The following is a 14,902-nucleotide window of genomic DNA, read 5'->3' on the forward strand; positions in this document are numbered from 1 at the left end:
GTTTTCATCCAAAATACCTTAAATTGTTTTCTGAAGACGAACACAGCTTTTACATGTTTGGAACGACATGAGGGTAAGTGATTAATAACAAAATGGTAATTTTGGGGTGGAGCAATGCTTTAATACCTTGAATTTTATGCGAGCATCTATTGGTAGCCAGTACAAATTGCTAAACAGAAATGTGACATGCATTCTTTTGGCTCATTTAAAATTAATCTTGCTGCCGCGTTCTGGATTAATTGTAAAGGTTTGTTAAAACTGGCTTGAAGAGCCACTAAGAGAGCATTTCAATAATCCAGGGCCTGATCTTCTTGATGTTAAATAACGCCAATCTATTAAGTTTACTGCTACATGTACTGTGTATTATTAATTATTATTTTGTCTGTTAATAAATGCTATAAACTTGGCTGTCTTCTATAGCCTATACATTTAATAAGTTGTGAAAAGTGATGATCTGATTAATTTCTTATCATAAAAGGTTATTACAAGCATGTTTCCCATCAGCATGAATCCCACGGGGAACATTTTAAACTGAAAACAGAAATGTTTATACTTGTGGGAGCTAAAAGACTCGTAATCAACATGAACATTCCTCTTGCAAATAGATTTGTAATTTTGAAAGACAATGTTTTTTTTTCTTTCTGTCTTAAATTGGCTCTATTTCAGCACATAAGGGGAAAATGAATAAACAGAGAAAAACCAAAGTAAGCACTTGGTAGCTTAACTGATTCACAGAACATAAGACACAGACACACACACACACACATACAGACAGAACGCTGGAATAACACAACTGATTTATAACAACAGACCTTTTCAAACAGCTCTCGAGTGATCAGTTAAACAGTTAAAAGAAAAAAACATAAGTATTTTAATTTGAACTTTCAATGGTATCTTTCAATTTATCTTGGTAGTGTGACGTGTATGCTGTTCTAAAAAATATTATTACTATATACCAGGTAGGCACGGCAGTCTCTCTCTCCCTCTCTCTCCCTCTCTCTCCCTCTCTCTCTCTCTCTCTCTCTCTCTCTCACACACACACACACACACACACACACACTGAGTCACAGGAGGGTGCTGTATCCAACAAAATCTGAGAACATTAAGTTCATTCAGACAACTCTAAGGCAACCATATGGGCTTATAACATCAGGATCTTTCTATTAGAGAACCGTGACAGTGAGTATACCTGTTTACTTTGTTCTTTTCTGCTGTAGTTGCTTTATCTCTTCATCATAAGTGAATATTTTGTCTTCCTTCTTTCTCAGCACATCTTCAGATCTTCTTTATGTAAATATATTGACTGAGTGGCATTAACTGAATCGTTTCTATAATTCTGTGTATTTGTTCTTGTGTGTGCAGATACCAACATTTATGAACATTTGTGAGAAGTTTATCAAAATACCAGCTTTTATTATAGCACATTAAGGCAAATATGTTATAATGTATATAATATATTCAAAACAAGAGCTAAAAAGAATACAAATAACAGAACATGATTAAAGTTTGATCATTATATAAAAGTATATAATGTTATATATATATATATATATATATATATATATATATATATATATATATATATATATATATATATATAAATGATCATATTGATAAAGAATATCTACGTAAATTTCTATATAAAGATTGAATGCCCTAAACATTTTAAACATATTGAAAATGTAACAAACAACAATATAGTCAGTTGATGTAACATCCTTAGAATCGTTTTTTTAATGCTTTTTTTTTTTTTTTCTGATTTACACGTCCTTTTTATGGTGAATTTATAATTAGATTTTCCCTTCTATTTGTGTATAAAATCTGATTTGAGAATGTGTTAAGGGGATTGTTCACCAAATCATTAATTCACCCTAAAGCTGATCCAAACCTGTATGAATTTCTTTATGCAACATTAATGTTTATTTGAAATATTGATTTTTCTCTCCATCTAATGTAAATTAATAGACCCCAGGCTGTTTAGTAACCAAATTTTATCAAAATACTTCTCTTTCATGTTCTGAGTAAATAATGACAGGATATTCATTTTTGGATGATCTGTCTCTTTAAGGCAAGGAACTAATGAAATACACAGTGATGCAGAACAGCTGTTTTTAAGTCAAGATGCCAAAGTGCAGACATTATACTAAGTGGGCTATCCCAAACCGATCGGTAAACAAAGGAGCCACACCTTATGCATGAGAGTTTAATGTATGAGAGTAGTTAATCATTTTACAACCACATGGGTAAAAAAGACTGGCAACACTGTGGGTGACAATGTACTGTTTTATCATGATTGCATATCATTGCCACATTACATCGCCCTAAAAGTAGAAAAAACAAGTGAGGAGAGAGACAACTGATGTAAATGTTTAATGCTTTATTCCTGTCTAGACACTGATAATAATCCTTCAGAAGAACATGTTGCTGCTGAATAAGTTCCCTGCATGGCTTTCTGCATTCGCTTTGCTTTTGCTGACTCAAGAGCCTGTCTCTACGTCAGAGGTCACAGCCTGTGGAGTTACGGGTAAGCTTCCTGCTTATTCCACTGAACTGATAAAAAAAAATGGCACACTTCCAGGCTTCCGTTCATTCTGTTGAGTGCAAAGAGAATCAAACATTAGACTCTTGCTAAATATAACCATCTTTAGCCCTCCTATTATGTTCAGGTCAATTTGACCCATTTTGATTTATGAGCTGTCGGAAATACTAGTTAACCTATGATTTTATTCTTGATCTTTTGTGACTATTTCTCATTTAGGGCCATGAACATTCATGCAAAGTGTGGATACACTGATGTGTTTTGAAGTGCACACATAAATTGGTTACAATTTTGAAAGGCAACTGTACAGACCCAGAAGTAAATATATTTCTTGGGTATATGTTGTTTTCATATGGTGTTTTACTACACTGGAAAGGGAAAAAATAGCTTTTCCTCATATTTTTTTTTTTTTAGAACTGGATAAGACTTTCTCAGACTCAGATGGTAAGAGTAAGCTATCATCTCTATTGTCAATGTATATTACATACTATTAAACTTTTCTTCCAGAAATTGTGTAACTTTTTCTCATTTAAGGCCATGAATAAGCCTACTTTGATGCATATGTTTTGTGGCGCACTCCTGTCATAAATTAATATATTACTGTTCCTACATAATTTGTAACAAATAACAGATGTAAAATATACAATTTATATATATTTTTATATTTTAAAATATAAAAAATATTTTTTATAAATACCTTTCCAACGATATATTGTTTGTCATGATTATATTAGGATTTAACTGTAAACTTCTTCCAGCAGGATGGCAACAGTTATGTGGTTAAAAAAATGTGGTTAAACACATTTTCAAAAATCAAACGTTATTAATTACTGTATTTGCATTACTGTAAGGGTACATTTAGGATTGTAGTAGGTGTAGACGTTAATGAACCAACTTTACAGTAGCTTTTTTCGTTGTTGAATTGCACTATCCACTGTTTTAATGAGAGGTAGCAAAATCTGAAAGGGTAGGACAAATCGTCAGAACACCGGCACTAAAATGAAAAAATAAATTGGGGGGGAAATCGGTCGCCCTCACATTGGGAGTTGTGAGGACAATCGGATATGTGTGTTTAGACGTAGGTCGGATGCCCAGATATCAGATGTGTATCTGTTTAAAATCCACATTTGGAAGTGCCTCAGATCAGATGCGGAAAAATCTGATCTCATGCAGATTTTTGTGTTGACACGTGTGCAACAAATTCCGATCTGTGTCAGATGTAAGCAAAAAAATCGGATTTTTTTGTGCCAGTGTAAATGCAGTCAAAGTTTCCTTTATTGCTTAACTTAATGACCAGACAGGGAGGCTTTAGCATGACTTTGTGTCAAAAGCACCAATAATTTGTTCATTTGATTTCACAACAGTTTGACTCATGGGATTAGATGGAGTTTAAAAGTCTAACTGGATTCTTGTTGCAGGTGTTTGGTGTGTCTTCAAGTTGTTAGTGCATTCAACATTGTTCATAGACCTACAGTGTTTTTTTCCCCCCCACAGTGGATCCCCCTGCCAATATTGAGATAACAGACCCTGGCTTCCTGGGGTACCTCAGTATCCACTGGACTCAGCCAGCCAGCCTTCAGAACCTTACAGGCTGCACAGTACGATACCAACTCAGATACTATGACACCTATGAGGAACGATGGAGGGTAAGAATCCTTTGTTTTCCTTTCAGCACATAAGCATTTAGTGTATTTTTTACTTCATGCATGAAATAACTATGATATGAAGGATTCTAAGTTTATTTTGTGGTAATTTGTCTGAAATTGTTCTGACACCACATTACTAAAGCTTTGTTCAATCTTGCTGGATAAACCTTCTCTAGTAATGCAGCCAAATGCATATTTCTTTCTGAACACTTTTACTGGTTATAAATATAGTGCTGTAATCTAAATAAAAAAGATGGTTCAGCGCCAAGTCAGTAAATCTGCATTTGTCTCTGCTCACAAGTCATGGTTCAGTAAACATCCTACACAACCTATTTGTAAACTAAAGACAGCTAAGTGTTCCATGTAACTCCTCAAGATGCAGTCTGAAACCCCTCAGTCAGAGACAAAATCTGGCTTTCACTTAATGCAACCCCTCAGAAAGAACATCTACCTTCAGACGATGTACTTAGTATTCAGAAAGACATATTAGTTCTAAAGCATCTGCAAAACATTTTGGCTTTTCGTGCATTATGTATACTGATATTATGTCGTTATTCTTACAAACGTAGTGATTTATGACTCAATATTTCCCTCTTTTTGTGTTGTACAGAGTGTTCGAACTGTCAAGCTGACTTATGCTGCTCAGTTTGATCTTGAGAAACCAGTCAAGGTGAGAATACTCACTGTGCTGAAGTGTGCCTGTACCAAAGGGACAGAGGTCCAAGGGGAGGAGAAAGAGTGGGTCTACACACCTGAACCTACAGGTAAATATTCAAAAGATATTCCTCCCCACTGAAGCGAGCAAGAGCAAAGATGAACCATATACAGTGAATTGCGATTGCGAGGAATCTAACTAAAGCCCTAATTTATACATTACATTATATGCTCCTTTTAAACATGCACTCAGTAAGTTAATCACAATAATTTTACCTCTAAAAATGGTTAGTCTTTTTTACAAATAGCAGGCCATTTCTTTGTTTTTGGAGATCACGTAAAAATCCCTGTGATTCCTGTTATTGATACTTGTGCTGGCAAAAATATTCATGGCTGATGGGAAATAGAGCATTTCCACACCCGCGTTGGTAACTAAAAACACATGCTTTTTTTGCGAGTATCTGATTGTTAGCTCCAGATATTGAAAATAACAAATTAGGAAAAAAATGACAGACAGAATGCACAAGAAGACCAAACAAATATCAGCAAGGCTATGTAAACATACTGCATTTGCGTAATGCTGCATTCACACCATGCCGTAATGTATTACGTTAAGTTCAAGATGAGAACAAGTGGCTTTTTACTTGGAGCTCTTCACACCCTTAGACTCTAAACTTTGGCCCAATGCCTATAGACTCTAATGAATCTGATGTTAGCTACAAGTTGTAGCTCTCAGGAAATTCCCAATTCACAAGTTGTTATTACGAGTTCTACAAGGACGTGAATGCTTTTTACAAATTAGTATTGTGTAATCACGGTCATATGATATGGCCTGAATGCACCTTAGTGCTGCATTCATGTCATCATCACTGTAATTTTGAGATGACCACAAGTGACATTTTACTTGGAGCTGCTCATGCCCTTGTATTCTGAACTATCACACTCAGTGCCTAAATATAGTGCTTAATGAATCTAAAATGGTCAGGTGGTACCGTTTTGTGGCTCTAAAAAGCTATTTATTCAGCTTAGCCTCTCCTCCATTGAAATCCATTCAAACAAAACAGTCTTTGGTCTCCTTTCCCACATACTGCCAGAGTTAGCATTATCCATTATGCTTTTTTGGGTAAAGGTTGCAGGCTTGCCTTACAGTTGTTTTTGATGTGGTTTGTCGGACAAAAATGGCAGATTCAGCATTTTGATTGGTCAGGCTTCACAAAATACCAAAAGGAACTTAAAAATAGGTACATGCTAGTTTAAACAGACCAGTCTGGAATTTATTACTCAAACATTTTCATAATATGAATGTCCTGTTTTCAAGGTGCTTTTTTTTCAAAAGTGCTTTTGAGGAGTAGACCAACTGTTGCATGATTTAGATTGAGTCTTTCTATGAAATGATCCGCTGAATCTCATTATAGGCCTAGCTGTTCGATTGGATAATAACCGCAAATTTAATTAATTGAACTTGAGAATTATTGTCATTTAATGTAATAATTGTTATCACCTGTTAAATTAAACATGTTATCATCTTTCCCAGGTGTGGCAGGATCACGAATAAGAGATTTTCACTGTGTTTATTATGGGAAGGAGTACATGGAATGCACCTGGGAGGCAGGACCTGGCCAACCTCCAGATTCACAGCACTACCTCTATTACTGGTGAGCACTTCCATATGAAATGCTGATAACAAACACCATTAAAGCATTCCAAATGCTTTCACAGATGCATTAAGGGGTTTTTACTGTCTGTGCCTCAGGAGGAGCAGAGGACAGGTTGAAGCGCAAGTAATTTTACTTGAATGTACTGAGTAACCTTGTAGAATTAAGTGCTTGAATGGCAAAGCTTTCGCTGTTTTATCTGTTCCATGGAAAAATAAATGCTATCCTTACTAGCGTATACAGCACACACATTTGTTTTTGGCAAAGTTAAACATAAGCCAATTTGGTTGGCAGTCATGGTTAAAACACTAGGATCTGATCACTGCATTCCACTGCACTACAGCTCAAGAGTCAGGACTGCTTAGCTGGAAGTGTGTAGTTCTTTCTGTAAATTTATGTAGCAGATAAACAAAATCTTCAATCTGATGTTAAAATATGATTTCAAACCCAAACATCTCTTCATACTCTGAATGTAGACATCATTTCTCTAGGGTCCATCGCATGCATAATTTTCTTTCTAATAATATCTAATGATGCACATAGAAAAAAAAACATTTCAGTTTTATTGATATTCCATGTTTTGAATAATATAATAAGCACACTTAAAGACTCCACTTAATGAGTAAATGTATATCTGTTCTTCCAGGCACAGGGAAATGGATGAAACAAAGGAATGTCCAGAATACATCATATCATCTGAGGGTCGAAGTGGATGCAGGTTTCCTCGAGAATCACTCTTGGAGTTCTCGAAGTTTAATTTATGTGTAAATGGATCCGCTCCAGCAGGAAGTCTGAAAATGGCCTACTTCTCTATTGAGGTCCAAAACCATGGTAACTACAGACTACTTTATACTGATAGAAACTTCAAAAACCAGCTAACTAGGGACATATGGTCTGACTCTGTTGTAAAAAACATATTCCTCATGTTCTTCTCACTTTCTTTCTCTTGCAGTAAAACCCACAGTGGTCTCCTCTGTGCATGTCTCAGAGACTGATGGAGAGCTGAAGTTAGAGTGGTCACCACCTAGTGGTCAGGTGCCAGACCACTGCTTGGAATATGAGGTGGAGAGCAGCACTACGATGGAAAATGGCAAAGAAAAGCAGGTATTTTAATTGTTCTGTTTTTCTTCCATTCAGTGCTGTTAGATGATTAAAATCATCATAAATAGTAGTAAAAATAAAAATGTACATACTATGTACTTATAGTAATTACAATAACTATGTAATAACTAGGTACTAACCCTGAACCTATCTCTTAACTTAACCCTACCCCATGTAGTTACCTTGTATTACCAGAACTTTTTCAGATAAATACACTGTAAGTACACTATAAGTACATGTAAGTACACGTACTGTAAAATAAAGTACAACCAATAGACATTATCCTCAGCTCTGCTTTTCATGTCTTTGTGGTTGTTGCTGCATATTTTAGGTGTCTCATATTTTAACCATGCAGTTCTGATTATAGAATACTAATGGGCTGATAAGAATCTGATATATTAGATAAGGGAAACATCTGAAATGCCTTCAGGAGAGGGACTGAGAAACATAACATTTATAGCTTTGTAACATCTAGTCATTTATAAACAACACTAATTGACATGAACAACTGCCATTCATTTCATTCTGAACCTCTCTTTCATGCACTGTCAAACCAAAATTTGATTTAGCTGGTGTGCCAAAACAAATACCAAAGAATATGGTCTGTAAAAATCATCAATTAGGTATTTTTTTCCCCTTCAGGAAAAGATTGTTCTTCAGAATTTAGAGGACACATCTTTTGGCATCCCAAGAAAGGCGGAAAGTCAAAAAACCTGCTTTCGAATCAGGTCAAAGGTGAACATGTACTGCGCTGATGGAGGATTTTGGAGTGACTGGAGCCAAACAAAGTGTACAGGTTAGACCTATTGGTTAAAGAGTGTTCTGTCATCCTGAACTTGTGAAACTATTATAAGTGACGTTTATAAACAGTGATGTTTATGAAGATTTAAAGATAGTTGTTGTATTTAATGTGCTCTTTTCAGCTGTTGATAATATTTATGGTTAACACATCCAAAGACACCCTTAGTATATATGAGGGAAGTCGTGGCCTATTGGTTAGAGAGTTGAACTCATAATCCAAATGTTGTGGGTTTGAGTCTCGTGCCGGCAGGAATTGTAGGTGGGGGGAGTGAATGTACAGCGTTCTCTCCACCTTCAATACCACAACTGAGGTGCCCTTGAGCAAGGCACCAAACCCCCAACTGATTCCCCGGCGCTGCAGCAAATAAAAAGGCTGCCCACTTCTCTGGGTGTGTGTTCACAATGTGTGTGTGTGTTCACTACTGTGTGTGCACTTTGGATGGGATAAATGCAGAGCATTAATTCTGAGTATGGGTCACCATACTTGGTCACTTCACTTTCCATTTTAAACTTCTAATGTTAGTTTTTATCATTCATGTCTTTTTCTTCCTGTCACCATCAGAAGATAAGGAAACTCAGTACATCCCAAAATGGAGATATCTCAGTCTGGTGGTCATTGGCATTGCTGGAGTCATCATCCTCTGTCTTTCATTATGGATATTAAAGAAGATGTAAGTATATGGCCAAAGGATTTATTAATAAATAAACAAACACTTTGATAGGTTAATTCTTCATTGATTTTACATTGACTCTAAAACTCATTTCTGTTCCCACAGTAGCATAAAAAAGATCAACAAAAAGGATGCCCTCTATACTTTATACAAGGAGAAGGTCAACAAAACCATACCCACTATCCTCAGCCCTATTTTAAAGTGATGCTCCCTAAGACCTGTTATGCTGAATTAACTTTTAGCAGTTCTAGACTGCAGTAAAAGTAGACTACTCAGACAGAGAAATAAACATGAGAAGTGAGACTTCAACAACCTTAAAGTGATAGCTGATAGAATCAGTAGTCTTGTGGAATAGGTACGGGAGACCTAAATGAACCACAGCACTAACCCGAATGTATGAACCGCTTTGGTTTTCAAGACACTGTACTACTATGTGATGTGTTTACGCACATATCATGTGTTACTTAAAGTTACTCAAAGATTTTTCAAATGCCAATGATCTTGTCAGTTTAGTCAATTTTTTTTTTCTAAATGCCAGTGATCTTGCCAATGATTTTTCAAATGCCAATCATCTTGATATTTTAGCCAATGATTTTTCAAATGCCAATCATCTTTATATATTAGCCAATGATTTTTCAGATTCCAAAGATCTTATCAGTTTAGCCTGTTTTTTTTTTTCAAATGCCAGTTATCTTCCCAATGATTTTTCAAATGCCAATCATCTTTATTTTAGCCAATGATTTTTCAAATTCCAATGATCTTGCCAGTTTAACCAATGATTTCTCAAATGCCAGAGATCTTGCCAGCAATTTTTTAAATGCCAATCATCTTGGTATTTTAGCCAATGACTTTTTCAAATGCCAGTGATCTTGTCAGTTTTATTTTCCTATCAGTTTTTTTTTTTGCTGTTTCACTTTGACCTATGACTTTTCAGTATTTGAGATTATTTTACTGCTGATTACGTTATGAAGAAATCAGGAGTAAAGAGTATTCATAAATTAAGGAAAAAGGTGTTTTTATATACATTATTAAAATCAAATTTTTAAGTTTTTACAACAGATAAAATCATCAAGAAGTCAGTAAAACACCCCCAACCCACAACTACAGTGTGTACAGATATGCAGATACAAAACATATTTTCATTCTTGTTCAAATACTAATCAGAACATCAAAGCCATTCCTGTTGATCATCATCACTTCCTGTGCTGACTAGGCCTGGTGAGTATGTATGGTGACTGGAATGGTGATGTTTGGTTGAGTCATCATGATATCACACAGTACAGCACAAATGACACTCTATACCTCCCAAGAAACAGAGTCGCTTTATTCAGAGAATTATCGCTCATGCAACAAGCATTATTGTTTTGACAATGCTCTACATTCACGTCATCAAGCCACAGTTCTGTAATAGTAAACCTAATTACTTTCTTTAACTTACCAATGTAATATTGATGGATGCTAGTGTGGTATCCACACCCTGCTTACTTGACTCAACTTGCCTAGACATAAGAAGTTATTAAAGGGATAGTTTTCCGAGAGGTGAAAATCCTATCAGCATTTACTGTAAAATCAGTCAGCATGTCTATAAAATCTGTATGTCCTTACTTCTTCTGTAAAACACAACAGAAAATGTCAAAAAAATATCTCGGTGTTGTGTTTTGTTTTCATGCAATGATATTTTGGACTATGTTTACTTTCATACATGGACAAAAAAGATGAACGTTTCATGAAAATATCTTATTTTGTGTTTTGCACTTTTTGTGTTTTGTCAAAAAACTATTGTTTGCTGGCCAGTGTGTCTTTTTACATTGTCTAATTCATTGATAGAATTATGTATTTTCATTCTTGAATATTTCATTTGCACCAGTTGTGATCTGAGAGTTTGGTATAAAAAAAAAGAAAAATAAATTGAATGAACGTTTTGTAACACTAAATTAAACACGAACAGAGTGAAGTAGTATTTTCTTATGAAACAGTTGTTTTTCAAAAAAATTGTTTTACTGTGTACAGCAGTATATAATAACTAACACTTTGTTACAATATTTCCATGTTGAATTCAAGTTAGGCCACTTATTGATACGGTGTCAAAAATTATCAAATTCATCCTAATTTTGTATCAAAGGTTTAAATTGTGAAATTGTTTATATGTATAAATAAATAAATAAATCTTATACAATAGTCTATTTGTGTTACTATAACCCAAGCTAGTATATGGTCATTGAATTCATCTTGTAAGGCAGGTTCCTGCAGAAGCCTGTCTGGAACTTAACATAACTAAAGCTTTGTTTCTGTACCGTAGTTAACAGTCAAATTTGCTTTAAGTATGGAAATTAAATTGACTGACAGTGAACATTATCAGTAAAGTAGTAAAGCACACCCTTCTTAGTTTTGAAACACCAAGTTTACTGGAACAGACAAAGATCATTAATACTGTAATTTCTCTATTCAACGATCTCACAATATAAACCTTGATAATCTCATAGAGCTAACGTTATAGCATTCACTGGAATAAGGAAAATGAACCACGCAATTTCCAAGGAAGGCTGCACATCAACTGTGACTACCATGCATGAAAGTGACACATAGGTGGCCATTCATCAGAAAGTGGCAGACAAAAACATCAGTGAAACTGTAACTCAAAATGAGTCAATGGTGAGCCATCCAATGTGAAAACCACATTACACCCCCCACGTATGATTTGATTGATGAGCTCAACGATACAAAATGAATGCAGATTAGATTGCTGAAGATGATACATACATCTGCAGTGGTACTTCCAGAATGTCATATCCCAAACACTGCAACACACAAAGCTTGTTAAGAACCTCAGTGATGCCGTTGTCTACGGCATCTCCCAAGAATCACACAATCAAACTCTGAGAGCTGTTCAATAAATTAAAGACTATCTATAACTATCCATTACTGTCAAACACAATTGTGAATTCTACAAGCAAAACTGTTTAAGTGTATCTCCTTTTCCAGTAACTCCAAAAAGTAATTCTCCAAGTGACCCCAAAGACCCAAGAGAATTCAGAACTGTTTCTGTAATGAAGCTTTAGATGAAAGTTTATTTTCCACCATTATAGCAACATGCTGCAAGCTGACCAAAGAAATATGAACTGCTAAAGCTAACTTGCACCACCACAATGCTGTATTTTGAATCAATTACTGAATTTAGTGGAAGCAAGGCCTGCCGTTGACTTCTGGATCATTGTCTTTCTAGTAGATTAAGCCACTTAGCTGTATGGAGCTGTACACATTTCCATTAGATCATAATTAATGGATTATTAGTAATTGTCCAGGTCAGTTAAAAGTCGAAAAGTGTTCATAGCATGATTCCATTTAGATTTACGTGTTTTTTTTAAAAACTGAGCATTGCAACCCAAAAAGCATTTGAAATTTGGTAATGACAAGCGATCTCTGTGAGTTCATTGTAAAAATTAGTTACGTTCACAAAACAGATACAGACGTGAAAATAAGTGCTTTAGAAACATTATCTGGTACCCACTTTCTGACTGACTGCATTCTTTGGAAATAAAATGACTAACAACCTATAACATGACGAGAGCACTTATTTTCTTCCTGGAAAGACGGAATGATTAATGATTATTCGCATAACTCAAGCCATTGCTAACTAAAATACAATGGGCCTATCATACACCCGACGCAAGGCGCAGCGCAAGTGTGTTTGCTAGTTTCAGTCCAGCACCACGTCGTTTAAAACCCTTTAACGTGCATTGTAAACTCACGGTTGACCTTTTTTTGCGATCAGATTACTGGAATTAAAACTCGCCAAACCCCATTTTTGGCCGTTTGTCCTTAAACCTCTCATTGAATAGAGTATGTAATGGCAATTATATCCACTGGGTGGCACTGCAGCAAAAATATATTGTTGCTGAAAAGCTGTGACGCCTCTCTTCAAACACTAACTGCAAGCAGTGTTGGGGAGTAACTAGTTACATGTAACGGCGTTACGTAATTTAATTACAAAATTAATGTAACTGTAATAAGTTACAGTTACTAAGAAAAAATTATTAATTAAATTACAGTTACTTATGAAATTTTGAACGATTACAAAGTGGATTACATTTGAATATTTACACACATCCACATACAGATTTAATTGATTTCTTTCCCAAATTGCACTGACTATTCTGAGACATACCGCCCTAATAATTTCCGGGATGCGGAAACACAAGTCTAGTTTGTAGAATCCAATCATAAAAACGGAATGCCTAACGCGGACGGAACATGCCACATTTTGGATGACTAAATCAAAAGTAGCCTAGGTCAGTACACTTGAATCAAAACATGACATGGACTAGTGTCTGTGAATATTAAGCCCCAAAAATGCAATATATGACTCCTGCACGTTCTGCGTGTCTGTGGAAATCAGGCGCCGACCGGACACCGGGAGAACCGGGACAATTCCCGGTGGCCTGGCAGCCGATTTTGCCCTCTATTTTAATATCATTATTGTATAATTGCACGCCGAATGTACTAAAGCGATCATTTGCGAATCCGCCATTTGATAATTAAATCTCTAATAAACAGGGCCGGATTAACCATAAGGGCAACTGGGCAATTGCCCAGGGGCCCAAGACCTCTAAAGGGCCCAGGGAAGCAAGGGCACGAGCAAAATACTGTATCTGGTAATCTCCCGCTTTATATTAAACAAACTGTCAACACGGGCTTTTGCGCTGCACAGAGAGACGCTGCGCTGCCTATGACTTTGAACGTGAGTTGAGAGCGGTTGAGAGTCAGTCTCATGCGGAATGACCAATGAAGAGAGGGCCTCAAGTTAAGACCCTCTCCTCATTGGTCAGTCCGCATGATGTGTGTCAAATGTTACGCCGAGCGGGTTACGTCAGGCGTTGCTACAACAGATTAGTGATGGGATTTATGGCTCTTTGAGGGGATCCGGATCTTCGCGATCCGTTCCTTTCAAAGAGCCGTTCAAAAGAACGGCTCTTTTGGCTCTTTTTAAATATTTAGTCAGTTTTAGGAAGCCAGCTTGGGGGCATCTCAGTTTATCCTGGAAATAATCACTGGGAGGAATGATGAGGTGAGATTTGTAGCCAAATAATTAAAACTCAGATATCACACACCAATATCTGAGTTTGAATTATTCTGAAATATTGATTATTACCTCATTTGTCATGTGTGGACTATATTCCATAGGGTTGCACAAATCCCTCTGCTTAGACAGTGACATCACTATTTTGGATTTACCTTTAGTACAAAGTGTGTGTGTGTGTGTGTGTGTGTGTGTGTGTGTGTGTGTGTGTGTGTGTGTGTGTGTGTGTGTGTGTGTGTGTGTAAAGCTACGTTGACTTATGTTATTCATACAATACCTACTCAAATAAACATCAAAAACAAAGCCGGCTGCAATGAATTTCTGTGCAAAACAGCTTTTACTACAAACACTTTCACACAAGAACATTGTTATCACACAAGAACATTTTGATAGAAAACAAAAAATATTTAAAGTAGATAAAATTAGAATAAATAAAATGGAAATGTCTACATACTACATACTATTACTACTGTAAACTTTGCAAATAGGACATCAGCCCCTTCAAGTCAATGAACAATAACAAAGTGGGCTGCAATGAACATGCACAACTAATAACTAATATCATCACGCTATAAAGGGTTGGCCTGCGCTGGGTGCGCCCCTCCCCCTATAACTGTTCTGTCTCGCGGAGGAGCTCATTTGTGTGCATCTGTGTGAAATACGCATAGGGAAAAAGAACGACAGAAAGAACGGCTCCCCTCCAGCCGCGACTCGGCTCCCATCGTTCATGTTTATGAGCCGTTCAAAAGAATCGGTTC

At 36.1% G+C, this 14,902-nt stretch overlaps 1 protein-coding gene across 3 annotated transcripts; it reads left to right on the forward strand.

The window, feature by feature from the left end:
• Window positions 1-1,049: 1,049 nt before the first annotated feature.
• On the forward strand, window positions 1,050-11,243 carry LOC132141174 (interleukin-13 receptor subunit alpha-2-like). 3 transcript variants are annotated; one of them, XM_059550480.1, is made up of 10 exons: window positions 1,050-1,179; window positions 2,392-2,524; window positions 4,034-4,185; window positions 4,796-4,949; window positions 6,374-6,494; window positions 7,141-7,325; window positions 7,447-7,598; window positions 8,238-8,391; window positions 8,959-9,071; window positions 9,176-11,243. In XM_059550480.1, the coding sequence occupies exons 2-9, from the start codon at window positions 2,419-2,421 to the stop codon at window positions 9,069-9,071; spliced, it is 1,137 nt and encodes a 378-aa protein (XP_059406463.1). In that variant the 5' UTR covers window positions 1,050-1,179; window positions 2,392-2,418; the 3' UTR covers window positions 9,176-11,243. The 3 variants fall into 3 exon arrangements, with proteins under 3 accessions (XP_059406463.1, XP_059406460.1, XP_059406461.1); XM_059550477.1 differs by having other exon boundaries at window positions 8,959-9,067; window positions 9,173-11,243; XM_059550478.1 differs by having other exon boundaries at window positions 8,962-9,067; window positions 9,173-11,243.
• The last annotated feature ends 3,659 nt before the right edge of the window (window positions 11,244-14,902 follow it).

The sequence above is a fragment of the Carassius carassius genome, chromosome 5 (genome assembly GCF_963082965.1).
Source record: "Carassius carassius chromosome 5, fCarCar2.1, whole genome shotgun sequence".
In the NCBI taxonomy this organism is placed as follows: Eukaryota; Metazoa; Chordata; class Actinopteri; order Cypriniformes; family Cyprinidae; genus Carassius; species Carassius carassius.

Bases quoted from the DNA above. Each gene is read 5' to 3' on its own strand.
- LOC132141174 (XM_059550477.1), top strand. From the start codon at position 2,419: ATGTTGCTGCTGAATAAGTTCCCTGCATGGCTTTCTGCATTCGCTTTG. The intron at 6,495-7,140 runs GTGAGCACTTCC...CTGTTCTTCCAG, and splicing joins CAGCACTACCTCTATTACTG to GCACAGGGAAATGGATGAAA. The intron at 7,326-7,446 runs GTAACTACAGAC...TTTCTCTTGCAG, and splicing joins TATTGAGGTCCAAAACCATG to TAAAACCCACAGTGGTCTCC.